The 15,720-nt window shown below is 40.6% G+C and overlaps 1 protein-coding gene across 2 annotated transcripts in view; it reads right to left on the bottom strand.

Annotated features, from left to right (window-relative positions):
* dnajc13 (DnaJ heat shock protein family (Hsp40) member C13) overlaps window positions 1-15,720 on the bottom strand; it is a 70,395-nt gene that overhangs the window by 14,600 nt on the left and 40,075 nt on the right. The window contains exons 21-41 of one of the 2 annotated variants that reach the window (XM_079408739.1): window positions 12,026-12,043; window positions 11,618-11,700; window positions 11,382-11,535; window positions 9,885-9,988; window positions 9,646-9,805; window positions 9,443-9,505; window positions 9,249-9,350; window positions 8,630-8,734; window positions 8,355-8,557; window positions 7,303-7,387; window positions 7,059-7,213; window positions 6,909-6,954; window positions 6,669-6,823; window positions 5,947-6,148; window positions 5,742-5,857; window positions 4,383-4,461; window positions 4,165-4,300; window positions 3,901-4,085; window positions 2,694-2,768; window positions 2,488-2,607; window positions 1,330-1,704 (exon numbers count right to left, since the gene is read on the bottom strand). In XM_079408739.1, coding sequence (XP_079264865.1) covers window positions 1,330-1,704; window positions 2,488-2,607; window positions 2,694-2,768; window positions 3,901-4,085; window positions 4,165-4,300; window positions 4,383-4,461; window positions 5,742-5,857; window positions 5,947-6,148; window positions 6,669-6,823; window positions 6,909-6,954; window positions 7,059-7,213; window positions 7,303-7,387; window positions 8,355-8,557; window positions 8,630-8,734; window positions 9,249-9,350; window positions 9,443-9,505; window positions 9,646-9,805; window positions 9,885-9,988; window positions 11,382-11,535; window positions 11,618-11,700; window positions 12,026-12,043 — 2,721 coding nt within the window. The remainder of the gene's footprint in view (window positions 1-1,329; window positions 1,705-2,487; window positions 2,608-2,693; window positions 2,769-3,900; window positions 4,086-4,164; window positions 4,301-4,382; window positions 4,462-5,741; window positions 5,858-5,946; window positions 6,149-6,668; window positions 6,824-6,908; window positions 6,955-7,058; window positions 7,214-7,302; window positions 7,388-8,354; window positions 8,558-8,629; window positions 8,735-9,248; window positions 9,351-9,442; window positions 9,506-9,645; window positions 9,806-9,884; window positions 9,989-11,381; window positions 11,536-11,617; window positions 11,701-12,025; window positions 12,044-15,720) is intronic. The other variant, XM_079408740.1, reaches the window with a different exon arrangement.

Raw genomic sequence — 15,720 nt, 5'->3', positions numbered from 1 at the left:
AATTATTTTCCAGAATTACGGTGTTGTGGATTGACATTTTTCTGGTAAATAATTTCTGGTAAATATTTTTTTAATAATATATTTTATTAGTAGTAGTAGTAGTACATTAATATATTTCTGTCAAGTTAAGCTGAACATTTATTTTGACGGGTTGCAGCATAGACCTTAAAGGTCCCATGGCATGAAAATGTCACTTTATGAGGTTTTTTAACATTAATATGAGTTCCCCTAGCCTGACTATGGTCCCCCAGTGGATAGAAATGGCGATAGGTGTAAACCGAGCCCTGGGTATCCTGCTTCTCCTTTGAGAAAATGAAAGCTCAGATGCCCGATCTGGAATCTTCCCCTTATGTCGTCATACGGGGAAAGGTTACCTCCCCTTTCTCTGCTTTGCCCACCCATGAGAAAATAAGCTCCGCCCCTGCGAGGCGAGCGAGAGACATCATGGCTTGCAAACGAGCCAAGCACTGTTTTTTGGCACTTCAGATCTGTTCTACTCTATGAACTCGTACTGTAATACAACTGAATGCCCAATAAAGCTGTTCACATTTACATATTTTCTGTTGTCATAAGTATAATTAGTAAACACGACCCATTAATAATACATGTTAACCCTGAATCACTCTCACTATACTCCTTAAATCCTGATTTATAATCGCAACATCGTCTGATAAAATCAATATACATCTAACTTACACTACAAAGCGACTATATGCAGTGGTTTTGGCTATAGTGCTGTTTTGCGTCTGAGTAATAAACTGCACATATTAACAGACAAATTATGTTCATATTTAAAAGTCCAAACAGTCAGTAAGCGACAGATGCTTGTAACCGCTGTTTAGTAAATGATTTATTGATGAGTCTGCTGCTTTAAGGCAAACTGAAAGCACTGCTTCGCTGCCGCTCGCTGCTCAGAACAGACGCCGAGAGAGACGGCACTGCGCCGGGAGAGAGACCTCGCGCTCGTGGGGCAGTGAAGGAGGCATCTTACAACTCAATCATAGGGTTTGTTTTTTAAGTCGCTAGGTTTGTTAGTATGTAGCCGTTATGGGAAAAAAGACGCCAAAAGGTTCTGAAAGTTACTAAATATTGTTGTAAAGTGGCGCTCGTGTGTGTGAGACGCGGGAGCTGATGGCAGCGGGCGGTGGATATATTGCGGTCCGCCCAGGTAAAGTCTATGTGTGGGAAACACTGACCGTATCCAGACACAATATTTTAAACTAAACATTCGGAGACGTCCTGCTGTAGCCGCTGAGTTGCAACTTCTTCACAGAACTGTGCTTCACTGTCTAATCGTGATTGTGATGTGATTTAGATGAATCTCTGTACCTCGGCGGGCGAGCTGCAGCCCAGTCTGCGGGAGATGTAGGGCGTCAGCATGGCAGCCAGGCTCTTCCTGATGGCAGGGTTCTCCGGAGGCGGCTCTCCTCCGCTGGGCTCGTCCTCCGGGCCCCGGGCCCCGCTGTAGCCCGCCAGCCGCCCGAGGGCCACCACGCTCAGCTTGGCCAGGCTGTTGCACACCTGCTGCTGGTTGGTGTCCTGGCTGGCCTGCACGCCGCTCTCCTCCAGCGTGTAGTCGTAGCTGAAGAGGCTGGCCAGCAGGTGCCACAGAACCCCGGCCTGATACAGGTGCGTCTGCAGGAAGAAGTCCACCGCGAAGGAGCTGACGCACTCCACCACCAGAGACGCCAAGCGCGGCAAACCCTGTGAGACGGGAAAGAGAAGCGCAGATTCACCGAACACTTTACAGACATCAAAACTGTGTCTGAAGAGAGTCACACAAACAATACAGCAAAACTCCCCAACTACACTCTCCAGACCAAATGACTGATTCTAACAGTAGAGACAGATCAGACAGAGCGTGAAACTAATAAGAAATAAAAAAGAATAAGGTTACACTTTATTTTAAAGTTTTCTTGTTATAGTGTAAATACACAAATAAGCACTGAGTAATATTTATTATTAATGTACTTAAGCTAGAGTAAGGGTCTGGTTTATGTTAGCTGTTATATTTATCCACAGTTTACTTTTATTACTACAGTAAGTGCATGTAATGTGTAAGAACACTGCAAAATGTTATAAAGCACTACTTAAAAATAAAATAGTTTTAAATAAAAACAATTTTATTTTTAATGAATAAATATTTTTTTATTTATATAATTTATAAAATGTATAATAATAATAATAATATACAATGTATAATAATTTTAATACTACAATTATTTTATTTTTGATGCAAGAAAATCTTGACCAACATTATAAGATCTTAAGATTTCAGATCTTATTAACATTTACCTACACCTTAATAATAATAAAATCTGTACCCAAGTACAATATGACCCTTTTAAGGGCAAGTGTCATGTTTTATATCTAGTCCATGATTAAATGATACAGATAGTGTTCTATTTGCAAAAGAATGAGATGTTTCCTGCTCTCTGAGAGTGGACCGGAGTCATATTTGTGTAATAAAGCGATGTGTGTTCTTACCTTGCCATAGTACAGAATGTGACAAACGTCTCTAATAATGTTGGGAAGCTCGACTATTTTCTCTCTGCACTCCTCAAACTGAGCAGCGACGCTATAGCACCTACAGACGTGCCCGCACACCTGGAAACACACATAATCACACTCCGATAGCACTGTGAGCCTCACGCCTCTCTTCACATGCCACATATACATCTCTCTCACTGTACCTGCACTGCCATGTCCTCAGGTTTGCAGGAGGCGGTGAGCACAGACACACAGCGGGACAGAGCCTCCATCAGCATCTAACACAAACACAGCTTCATCAGCGCCTCGCTCAGAAGACAGTGAACACTAGCGGTGCATCGCTTCAGCTCTCTGACGCTGCGGTGCGGTGGGCATTGTGGTGTGGGGTCATGGTTTCGGTACAATACAATACAGTAGTGGATTTAACATCAAAATTTAAAGTCTAACCTTAAAATGCATGCTTTTTATGTACCCTTCTCACTTTAAATACTTTGGTGAGTTAATGAGAATATTGGTAATACTTTAGTGTTCCATTCTCACTATTAACTAGTTGGTTATTAGCATGAATATTACTGGGATATTGGCTGTTTATTATTACTTAAAAAACACATATTACGGTCTTATTCTGCAAGACCTTATTCTAAATCCTTAATCCTACACAATTCTTAAACTTAATTGTCAACAACTACTTTGCTAAGTATTAATAAACTGTAATTAGGAGTATATTGAGGCAAAAATCATAGTTAATAGTTAGTTAATAGTGAGAACTGGACCCTAATTTAAAGTGTGACCGGTGACAATAATTGATGAAGTTACTTGAAAGAATTAAAAGAAGCGTTTCATGCCTATCCTTGCATCATTAACTTGTCGAGGTTGATATAGGATTTAGAAAGTAATAAGATATTAAATACTTTTTGGAGAGAGTAATTTGTACAGTAATCTAATTACACTGTTGAAGATTAATTAATTATCTTATAGTAATTTACCCAACACTGATGGGGATAAGGGAGAGTATTAGTGGGATATTTCCACAAGAATACTCTACTGTTTGCTAACAAAAAATGAATAAATTATCATTATAAATGTAAAAGTTTGCCTTAAATTGTTTTGCCTTAAGCGAGTGAAATTAGACAAACTTGGGGGGGGCGCATGTCCTAAAAGGTTGAAAACCCCTGCTCTAGAGGTCTGGTTGAAGAAACACGCACGGGCGCAGACACAGGACAGCATAGCCCGTGCTGTGAAATAGCAAAAGCTGTCACTCCAAATGTGTATATGAAGCTTTGTTTTTCGCCAAAACAGATCATCCATAGAACAGAGATTAATCGAATGCGTACGAAGCGAGGGCGGAGAACCGCTGCACCCCTAGAGAAGACACACAGATATCTCAGCAGGCTAACACTGAGTCCTGACCTCGATGCCGTTCTCCCGCCGCAGCTCCTCGGCGTTCAACGCTGAACAGTTGACCGTGTGGAAGGCCAGCTCAGCGGCGGCCGGTAACAGCGCCGAGGTCTTGGAGAAGAGCTGCTCGTCACCCGTCTCCATGGTGATGGTCTTAATTAGCATGGGGTAGCCGGCGTATTTATAGGGCTCCAGCTCTGAGGAGAGAGAGGAGGAGGTCAGTGGCTGAGCGTCTGAAGATCAGGAGCGGTGTCTGAGAGGAGCGTGACCTCTAACCCTGCTTGTGTCTGTTGAACAGGATGCTCTGGGCTTTGAGGATCAGGATGATGTTCTCTGGGTCAGGACCGTCCACAATACGGGCCGATTTGGTGCACAGGAACTCGTAGGCCTTGTTGACCTTCTCAAACATGTCCTGAACACACACACACACAGTGAGACTGGTTAGAGTTTATAACTCATTCACTCATAATGAGACGCAGTGTTGCTGTACGTACCCTGCCCTCCGGATTCTTGTCTGGATGGTATTTCTGGGCCAATCTGAAATACGCTTTCCTTATCTTACTCTCTTCATGCCTATAAAAGCACACACACAAATCATCAAAGGACAAAGATTACAGTTAATAAGCACTATTCTCAGATGCTGCAGTGTCACATGAGAAGCTGTGAGAGGTTAAGCAATCAAAAAATGAGTGATATACAAATAAAAGTCTTAAAGGTACAGAAGGGAAAAAAAAAAGTCAGAATGGGGTGATATGGTCATGTGACACTAAACTATGACTGGTGTTGGTGCAAGAAACGCTAACAAGTGTAAATGACATGCTATTAAATGCTGATTCTGGAGCCTCGTCGAACCCAATGTTACTGAACCTGAGTGCGGCCTTCAACACTGTTGATCATAATATTTTGGTTTCTCGGCTGGACAACCATGTTGGAATTCATGGGATAGCTCTTAATTGGTTTAAGTCGCATCTAGCAGATAGCTTTGCGATAATATTGGGCGAATGCATGTCAGCGTCAGCTCCACTGAAGTGTGGAGTCCCTCAAGGGTCTATTCTCGGCCCGCTTCTGTTCTCACTGTAGCTTCTCCCTTTAGCAACTATATTTAGGAAACATGGAGTTTCGTTTCATTGTTAGGACGGATGGTGCTTAACTTTTTAAAATTCAATGAAAATAAAACTTAGATTATGTCTTTTGGTCCAGTCAGCAATCAAACTAGTATAAATTCTATTCTTGGCTCCTTGGCTAAGCATAATAAAATAAATAAATTCGGTGGCCAAATCTTGAATCTTGCTTTTTAATTTGAGACTTTTAGCAACGATGAAGCCCTTTCTTTCTTCAGAGACTTGATTGAAAGCGTGATCATATTACTCCTATCCTGTCTTCTCTTAAATGGTTGCCTGTCCGTCTCTGAATTGAATATAAATTTTATAGTTTGTTTTTAAATCTCTGAATGAGTTGGCACCAAAATACCTGGAGACATTAGTGAACCGGCTCTGTTAGCCCCTGAGATCATCTGTCCAGCTTCGTTTAGTGGTTCCCAGATCTAGATTAAAACTTCATGGGGATCGTGCTCTCTCAATTGCTCAGACCATCTCTAGTTTTAAAATTCTGTTAAAAGCTCATTTACTAACTGTGACTTTTAATTCCTTGGGTGATTAATTCTCAGATGTGTATTTGTCTTATGTTTTCATGTTATGCTTGATTTATGTCTATGCCCATTCTTATTATTTTATTTTCTTTGATGTACAGCACTTTGGGCAACATCAGTTGTATTGAAATGTGCTTTATAAATAATAAGTACGAATAAAACAAGTTTAAAAATAAAGTGTTAAAAAAGTGAGCGTGTGACTCACTGTCCCTGTCCTTTAGGGAGGTTCAACACTTCATAGGCGTCATCCACGGACATGGAGGGTGGCTTCTTCTCCACCTCTCTCTTCCACGCATCCAGAGTGTCCTTCAGCAGCTTCACCTGCAGGGGGCAGACAGTCACAGAAGGCCATCACATTAGACAGAGAGATGGAGCTGGTCAGTCAGGCACTGAATGTGTGTGGTGCGCACCGGATCTCGTATGGGCCAGTCGGGGAAGCGTGTGGAGTCGCACAGGTGTCGCAGGTAATAGATGTTGCAGAAGAGCTCGTTGTCCAGCTGAGGGAAGCTGACCACAGGAATGGGGCAGTACTGATAGAGAGCGCGAGTGTTGCTCTGCAGACGAGGACTGAAGTCTGCCAGATGAGCGGCGATCTTCTCGATCATCATACGCCTGTCAACACACACCATCAACAACCAGCATGAAGGAGCACGTCTTCTGTGCTAATCCACCACCTTTACCTTTACGTTAGTATAGTTAACTAAAACCATAAAAAACACGTTTGTTATTGGAATACAATAAATGTTAACGGAAAAAATACTAATTTTCTGTACATTTGAAATTTCTAAAACTGGAAAAGAAAAATGAATTAAAACTACATTCATTTAAAAACAACAAAAACAAATAAAAATGTTAAAACAAACTAAATTTCAACCATTTTTAACTAAACTGAAAGCAGAAAATATTAAATAAAATCTAATTCAAAATATTAACAAAACCTATGATTTGAGAAACAAAGAAAAAAAAAATATGTAAAATATTACATATTAAACATGAAAGGCGAAAACCAAAATGTAATTAAATTTTTTTGTTTGTTTTATTTATTTTTTTATATAGTTTACATTTTTAGTGTCAAAAAACCCATAAAGCCTAGCTCCACAGAACAGTCTAGAGCGAGGAATGAGCCGCTGACCTCATCTCACTGCTCCAGATGGCTTCAGGCGTGTCAAACTCTCCCAAGAATATCTCGGAGAATCGCTCGGCCTCGTAGTTCTCCAGGTAACACACCATGGCCTCCGGCAGCATCGAGCCCAACACGCTCCTCTGAACGATGTCCAGACCTTTAGCCTGCGGGTCATCACCGAGAACACCGGTCAAACACGCTCAGATTCACTGTGTATTCCTCTACAGATTCATATATCTGAAGCTTTACCTCCTCTGATTTAAAGGCCTGTTTCAGGTGGGTGTATTTCAAGAATCTACAGAGAGGAAAATATTTACGCATATGGCAAGTTATCAAAAACATAAACGGCATTTCTCTGCAGCACATTATCAGGATTGAAACGGTGATCTAGTGTGGTACCGAGCCACGGGCAGCACGTTGGAGCCGGTGTACATCATGATGAAGAAGAAGACTCCGGTCAGGTAGAGCCGCTGCAGGTTAGGGTTATCCTGCATCACCAGGTACAGCAGGTTCGCTACTTTCTCCACCAGGATGGGGTCAAAGGTCAAGAGCAGCTGCGAATGACAGGAGAAGGAAAACTGGAGTCAAGCTGAAGAAAGCAGACTTTATAAAGACAGTTTTACACAGAGTCCGTGATCTGTACCTGGACGATGTGCGGCAGACAGGTGCTGTCGCTTATGAGCCTCTTCACCTTTGGTAAAGGCCTGATGATGGCATTATCTTGGTCCCTAAACACACAAAAACGCATGTTTAAACATATTTCAACACGCGAAGATGTCTGAATGTCTTTGCTTAGGAAATGATCAGATGATTCTAGACCTTTTTCTACAGAAGTAGCAGTTTTCACACACTTTTGCATTTATTTTTTGCCATTAAAAATATTTTGTTATTTAACACAATGGCATTCATATGGAATCCTGTTTCCAGCACTGGATAAAAAAATAAATAAAAAGGTAATTGTGACTTTTTAATCTCACAATCTTGTGTATCTGACTTTTTTCCTCATGGTTCTGATTATCATCTCAGAATGGCACAATATAAACTCATAATTCTGGAAATAAAAGTTCGGAATTGTGACATAAAAAGTTGCAACTGCTTTTTTTTTAATGAAAAAAAAAAACAATTGCAAGTTGAGTTTATATCTCACAATTCTGACTTTTTTTCTCAGAATTGCAAGAAAAAAAGTCAGATTTATAAGATACAGTCAAACCCAAATTTATTCAGAGACCTTCAACATTTCTCACATTATCACAGTTTATTCACCATAGTTTAGAAAACGGTGATACAATATGACTGAGTTAAACTTTGATTAACTTTGACAGGTTGAATAGCTGTCAGCTGTTAAATTTAAGAACACAATTAGATAAAACCAATTTAGCTCAACCAATCAACAAGCAATGCTTCATTTTGTTCAGTCTGTGGAGGAAAAAGATCACATTAGCAATTAAAGAAAAAACACTTAGACGCTCAAAGCGTCTGAATAATTTTTGGTCCCAATTGTTTTTATCAATTTTACTGCTAGTCCACTGTATGAAGCATTTTTGGGTGTAATAAGTCACAGTTGACTTTATTTTGCTCTCCTCACTTACAAAAATGAACTATAGTGTCCTGCACCCGCTAGTAAAAATAATATCTGGTGTCTGAATAATCTGTGGTTTGACTGTGAAAGCGTGCTGTGAGACGGCGGGGCTGTACCGGCTGGGGAAGTAGGAGCACATGCTGATGAGCATGTTGAGGATGAGCGTGGCCAGATCCGTCTCGTTCATCACGGCCTGTCCTGCGGCCAGCAGACTCCACTTCAGCTGTGGGATGGCCTGCAGCGGCCGCCAGCCGTCCATGCCCTGAGCCCAGCAGCGCGTCTTAGCCGTCAGGGTCCCGGCGCTCCAGAACTCCTGCATCTGAACACACAGACGGAGAGGTTAAAGCCGGATCTCCTCCACACGCTCCAGCTGCGGTGTGAACACACTCACCTCCTCAAAGCTGAAGGGCCCTCTCCTCTCTTTATCTGCGTTACCGAAGTACCACTCTTTCTCGCTCTCGCGCTTCATGTCCGGCGACGCCTCCAACACATTACTCTGAAAACAACACACAGAGACGCTAACATCTGCAGAACTCACATCATAAACATACCACTGTCTGAAAGAGTCTCTTCTGCTCACCAGGGCTGTGTTTATTTGATCAAAAATACAGTAAAAACTGAAATATTATAATAATGTAAAACAGCTGTTTTCTGTGTGAATATGTGTTAAACTGTAATATATTTCTGTGATCTGCAGCTGTATTTTCAGCATCATTACTCCAGTCTTCAGTGTCACATGATCTTCAGAAATCATAATAATATACTGATTTACTGCTCAACAAACATTTCTGATTATTATCAATGTTGAACACAGTTGTGCTGCTCAATATTTTTGTGGAAACTGTGATACATTTTATTTACAGATAAATAGAAAAACAAAAAAATAGCATTTATTTGAAATAGAAATCTTTAGTAACATTATAAATATGTCTTTACTGTCAGTTCTGTTCAGTTGAATGCATCCATGATGAATAAAAGTGTTTTAAAGAGTGTGTATTTTGAACACACACCTGCAGTGGGACAGTGGCTCTGTTGGTGTGAAGGTGAGCGAGGGTGAGCAGATCCACTAATATACGCACTCCGTTAGAGTCCATCATCTCCTTCACATTTTTCTGTTTGAACAGGAATAGCAAAATCATAAAAGCGTTTCCCAGACACACGTCTCACGGTGTATGCAGAGTTTTATTAGCATTACGTTACAGACCTTGTTGAGAATGAGTTTGTTGAGGAAGAGGATGAGTCTGTCTCTCTCCAGCTTGTCTGTACACTGCAGATATACAGATGAGATTACAACACACATCAGTTAACCACACTTCAGAGAAGAACTGATGTGCCACAAAATCAGGAACTGCAGCCGTTTTAACTTCAGTCCAGACGTGATCCTGTGGTCTGGTGCTGGATACTGACCCGGTCCAGCATGCCCACGATGTACTTGGTGTCAGTGAAGGGTCCGATCTCCTCGCAGCACTTCCCGTAGACGATGGTGAGCGCTTGCAGACACAGACACTTCATGGCCACTTTAGGAGTCAGCAGGAAGCGATGGTAGAGCTCGTTAAAGAACTCGTACCTGCGGAGAGACACAGACGGATGATCAGGAGAATACAAACCAGATGAAGATCGCTCAGAGCATGTGTTCAGAAACCTACGATCTCTTGATGGCACCAGACTCCTCGTTCTCATCTTCCTCCAGCAGCAAACGCAGGTAATAATCCCCGATCTTAATCTCGTCAGAGAGGCACTCGTACTTCACCTGAACACAACACAGACCTTTATACACATGTGTGAATGATCAGATCTCGCTGTGATTCACTGGATATATACTAGTGTTGTCAAAAATATAGAATATTAAAAATAAACCTGTTTTTCAATACTTATTGATATGAAATTTTAGAGTTAATATTATTATTATTAGGGGTGTAATGGTACCCAAACATGACAGGTCGGTGCGCACCTCTGTTTTGAGTAGCAGTAGTAGTATATTTTTATTTAATGCCATGTCAGCATTTTCATGGCAAAAACAATTACAATAAAAACCAGCAACCTCGGTTTTGACATCAAGGTTCAGTATGATTTCGGAATGTTTTTTTAACAATGATTTACTGAACAAATTGTTCTTTCTTTAAATAAATTCAATAATATTTAAAATTTTCTTAGGGATAAAAATCTACCTAAACTACAGGAAACTACATCACTATAATTTTACAATTAACATCAGAGCCCAAACTTAAATTCAATTACTATTTATTTTTAACTATAATAATTAACACTCAATTTTTTTAAAAATTGTACGCAAACATGTTTTTAAATTAACTTCTAAATTATACAATTTTTATTTGTTGTTCAAATATAATAATTTACAGAGTGGCTGTCATAACTTGTTTCATAAAATAATTATTTAAACATACATTAAATAATTAAGACATCACTAACAGGTCAAGTAAAATATAATGAAGTATATAGTCTAATATTTCACTAGACTTTTCTAGCATAGCATCATATTTCTCTAGCAATTAACGAGCTGTAGACACTGATGCCACGTGATATTCTGTTATCAAGACGTTTCAATGATGTCTTTCTGAGGCTGAAACACTAACTGAGTGATTGTGTGAGGGGTGAGATGTTCATTCATGTTTATTTCATGTTAAAACTAGTAATAAAGAGGAAGGGATGATCACGCTGCTGTTAGAACTGAGGTGTTAGTACTATACGGCGATACATCGCGCCACATCAAAGAGCACCAAAACAGCATTTATTGTCTGAATTTCCTGAAATAATGGAACGATTTGTTGGGTACACATGCGTACAGAAGCGAAAGACCCGTACTGAAAATCTTTGGTACGAATACTTGTACCACTACACCCCTAATTATTATTCATCACCATTATTATTATTATTATTATATTCAAATTGCTTGGATTCTGTTCGATTGAGACGCTATCACAACAGAAATTACACCAAACTGACTTGCATTAAACTTTAAAATGCACACAAATGCATTATTTTGATAGTGTTGAGATTTTACGGCCTTAACGCTGTGGCAGTTTTTCTCTGTGGTATCAAAACTGGTATTAAATATCTGTATTTGTCAGTGTATCATGTTAGATCTTCTGGTATTGTGTTGAGACCGCTGCTGAAGTGCAGACCTCGAACTCCTGGTGGTTCCAGGAGATGACGCTAGCGCTGCCCAGCTCGCGGTCCACACCGAAGGAGCGCATCTCTCCCTCCAGAGCGTCCCGTAGCTCCTCGCGCGTCTTCAGGTTCCAGATCAGGTTAGGCCGAGCGTGATCCAGCTGGAACCTGCACACAGACACAAGCGTCACACACTCTAATAACCCCACACACACACACAACTCTCTCGGAGTGAAACAGGCTCGTTTACTTGTAGTAGAAAAGCTCCCAGTTGGACTCGATCTTGATGCGCTGCCGTCTCTTCCTCAGGATCACCGGCTTCTGGTTTGTGTTCTGCAGTCAGTGACACAGAAGGAATGAAGCGGCACTCGGTCAAATATTCTGAATTTTCTGAATATAATGCTGGTTTATGAGATGACTACATCTATGACGGGATGTGAGGATAATGTTGACGACACCCTAGCAGTGAAATGATCAACATGTGATATGAAGATACGATCCTGCTCTAAACAACTGAAGACATGGATGCCAACGGATCTAATACAGTCAGTGTGACAGCAGAAGGAAAACACACACGTTACATGAGACACAGTGACTGACATGAGAGAGGGAGGGACTAACAGAGAGAGAGAGTCTCTGATTGGATAAAACTACTCACCAGGTTATTCCTGTCCTGCTGCATTGATTGACAGCAGAAACCACAATAAGAGCCGATGGGAGGGGCAGAGATAAGAGAGGTTATTGGTCCTGAGGTCAACCAATCACACCAGCTGCTTTAACGAACACTGAGAGATTCTCAATCAAGCTGGCTTTGAGTGGCAGGAACGTGAATTTGCGTGATTGGAGGCTCAAGAGCAAAGAAACCATGATGATGATGATTGTGTAACTCATGCTCATGATACCAAAGCTGTGCCTTCATCTGCAGCTCATGCTTCACATCAACAAATCATAATTCATCTTGGGATTCAAGATGGGGATTAGATGACATCAATAAATGATACTTGGTGCATTGAAGTTTTGTTCAACACAATTGTTTTGGTGGAGATTTTCTCATTTATCAGTAACAGTCCATATTTAATTGTTCATGCACATTCACTGTTTTTACATTTAAATTACATTTGGTATCATCTAATGCTCACTTGAAGTTAGTCTTTAAAAAACACTAATAATTCAATAACAGCTCAATTTAATTTTAGCTAATCTCAAAATGAATATGATTTTTTTTATATTTTATATTTTTTTACACACACACACACACACACACACACACACACACACACACACACAGGTACATCTAAAAAAAATTAGAATATCGCAAAAAAGGTCAATATTTTTGTGTCACTCATTTCAGAAAGTGAAACCCATATATTATATAGATTCATTACACATAGAGTGAAATATTTCAAGCCTTTGTTTCTTGAAATTTTGATGATTATGGCTTACAGATAATGAAATCCCAAAATTCAGTGTCTCAGAAAATTTGAATATTACATAAGATCAATAAAAAAGGATATTTTAAACAGAAATGTCAGGCTTCTGAAAAGTATGTTCATTTCTATGCACTCAATACTTGGTTGGGCCTCCTTTTGCTTTAATTACTGCATCAATGCGGCGTGGCATGGAGGTGATCAGTCTGTGGCACTGCTCAGGTGGTGTGGAAGCCCAGGCTGCTTTGATAGCGGCCTTCAGGTCATCTGTATTGTTGGGTCTGGTGTCTCTCATCTTCCTCTTGACAATACCTCAGAGATTCTCTATGGGGTTCAGGTCAGGCGAGTTTGCTGGCCAATCAAGCACAGTAACACCATGGCCATTGAACCAGCTTTTGGTACCTTTGGCAGTGTGGGCAGGTGCCAAGTCCTGCTGGAAAATGAAATCAGCATCTCCATAAAGCTTGCCAGCAGAAGGAAGCATGAAGTGCTCTAAAATCTCCTGGTAGATAGCTGCGTTGACCTTGGACCTCAGAAAACACAGTGGACCAACACCAGCAGATGACATGCAGCCCAAACCATCTCTGACTGTGGAAACTTCACACTGGACTTCAAGCAGCATGGATTCTGTGCCTCTCCTCTCTTCCTCCAGACTCTGGGACCTTGATTTACAAAAGAAATGCAAAATTTACTTTCATCTGAAAAGAGGACTTTGGAGCACTGAGCAACAGTCCAGTTCTTTTTCTCCACAGCACAGGTAAGATGCTTCTGACGTTGTCTCTGGTTCAGAAGTGGCTTGGTAGCTCTTTTCCTGAAGACGTCTGAGCGTGGAGACTCTTGATGCACTGACTCCAGCTTCAGTCCACTCCTTCTGAAGCTCTCACAAGTGTTTGAATCAGCTTTGCTTGACAGTATTCTCAAGCTTGCGGTCATCCCTGTTGCTTGTGCATCTTTTCCTTCCCAAATTCTTCCTTCCAGTCAACTTTGCATTTAATATGCTTTGATACAGCACTCTGTAAACAGCCACAGCTTTCAGTAATGACCCTCTGTGTCTTACCCTCTTTGTGGAGGACGTCAATGTTCATCTTCTGGATCATTGCAGAGTCAGCAGTCTTCTCCATTATTGTGGTTTCAAAGAACAAGAGATACCCAGCATTTATACTGTAGGGATGGCCATTAATGAAACTCAAATGTAAATATTCTAATATTTTGAGATACTGATTTTTGACTTTAATCAGCTGTAAGCTCTAATCATCAAAATTAAAACAAAAAAACTTTTGAAATGTTTTAATGTACATGTAATGAATCTAAAATATATGAAACTTTCACTTTTTTAAATAAGTTACAAGAAGAAAAAAAAAAGAACTTTTTCACGATGTACCTGTATATGTGTGTGTGTGTGTATACCTATATATATATATATATATACACAGTGCCCTCCAAAAGTATTGGAACAGTAAAGACAAACTTTCTCTGTTGGCTGTGGAGTCAAGACATTTACAAATATGATTAAAAGATGAATATGAGACAAAACTACAGAATGTCACATTTTATTATTAGCTGTTTCAACACATACATGTTTTACCAAATAAAAAGAACAGCACTTTTAGAGTTCATCCCTCTATCTGATGTGAGCATAAGTATTGGAGCAGTTGCCTCACAGGTCTTTCTAAGTGATCAGCTGTGTCCTGTTGCATTAATTCTTCAGATATTAAAAGCAGGGAATGCGTTGTATCAGTTATATCCATTACTAGGGTAGGGATGCAGCGATTAACCGGTTCCGCGATTAACCTCGCTTTAAAACGTCACGGTTAATTAATCGTAAAGGTTCCACAAAACCGAGTGTTTCTGTTGCACAGAGCTGAACTGTTGCAGCTTGTGCAAAATGAAAACAAAGTCCCACTAGTGGTGCACCAGCTTCAAATTACGTGCTTATCAGAGACACGAAGGCTACTACACGCATTAGATTAGTGACAGAGGGACTACACAGCGAAGCTTTATTTCCACCAGAGAAATGCCTGTCGAAAGTGTGGGACCATTTTGGGTACACCAAGAAGTCATTTAAAGGTGCCATAGAATGCATTGATACAGTATTTTAAATTGTTCTCTGATATCTACACAGAAGGTATGTGGCTTAGGTAAGGGCAAAAAATCTCCAGAAACGATTTTACATGTCCATTTACAACCCTAGGATTTCTCCCTAGAATGAAACGGTCTGTTATTGGCTTATTTGGCAGGGTCATGAATAATAATGAGCTCTGCTCTGATTGGCTGTTTCACAGTACGGCTCATCAGCAAGAAGGAAGCACAGGGAGGAAAATATATATTTAAATACTTTCTCTCGCAGTTATATCGTCGGGTAATTATACTGTATATAAAACGCGGGCATCAGGGAGCCGTTATTAATATGCGAGGCATTGAAACTGCTTTTGAACGATCCATCGATCGCGTTATAGTTCACTTTCAAGAGACGCGATCACACAAACTATGTTTACATTATGGAGCAACAGTACTTACCACACATTTCACAAGATCAGATGCTTGTCAGTGGTGCTCAGGATCTGTAAGTCATTCGCCATCATCCTCATCTCTCCTTACTGAGAGTGAAATCTTATGTACTGTAACAGGCTACCGCTAGCAAGGAGCTAACCATGTCCCTTTAGTGGCTCGCGTTATTTGCTTTCTGTGCCTTTCTGAATACAGACACCAACCCATCCCTGCACTTCACACCCCCTGCACGGCCTGGAACATAACATTTATTTAGTTATTTTCGCTGTTGTCCGCGCTTGTTTATTTACAATACCTGCAGAGCTTCTGATGGTTCGGCCGGCTTAGAACAAGGGCGGGTTTATGCAAATGTTGGGGGCGTAGTGATCCTGACTGTTGCGTCACAGTCGGTGTTATGTTCTGATTCGCCTGTTTTTCA

This window comes from Barbus barbus, assembly GCF_936440315.1.
Source record: "Barbus barbus genome assembly, chromosome: 46".
Taxonomy (NCBI): domain Eukaryota; kingdom Metazoa; phylum Chordata; class Actinopteri; order Cypriniformes; family Cyprinidae; genus Barbus; species Barbus barbus.
This window is presented reverse-complemented; position numbering and strand designations above follow the sequence as displayed.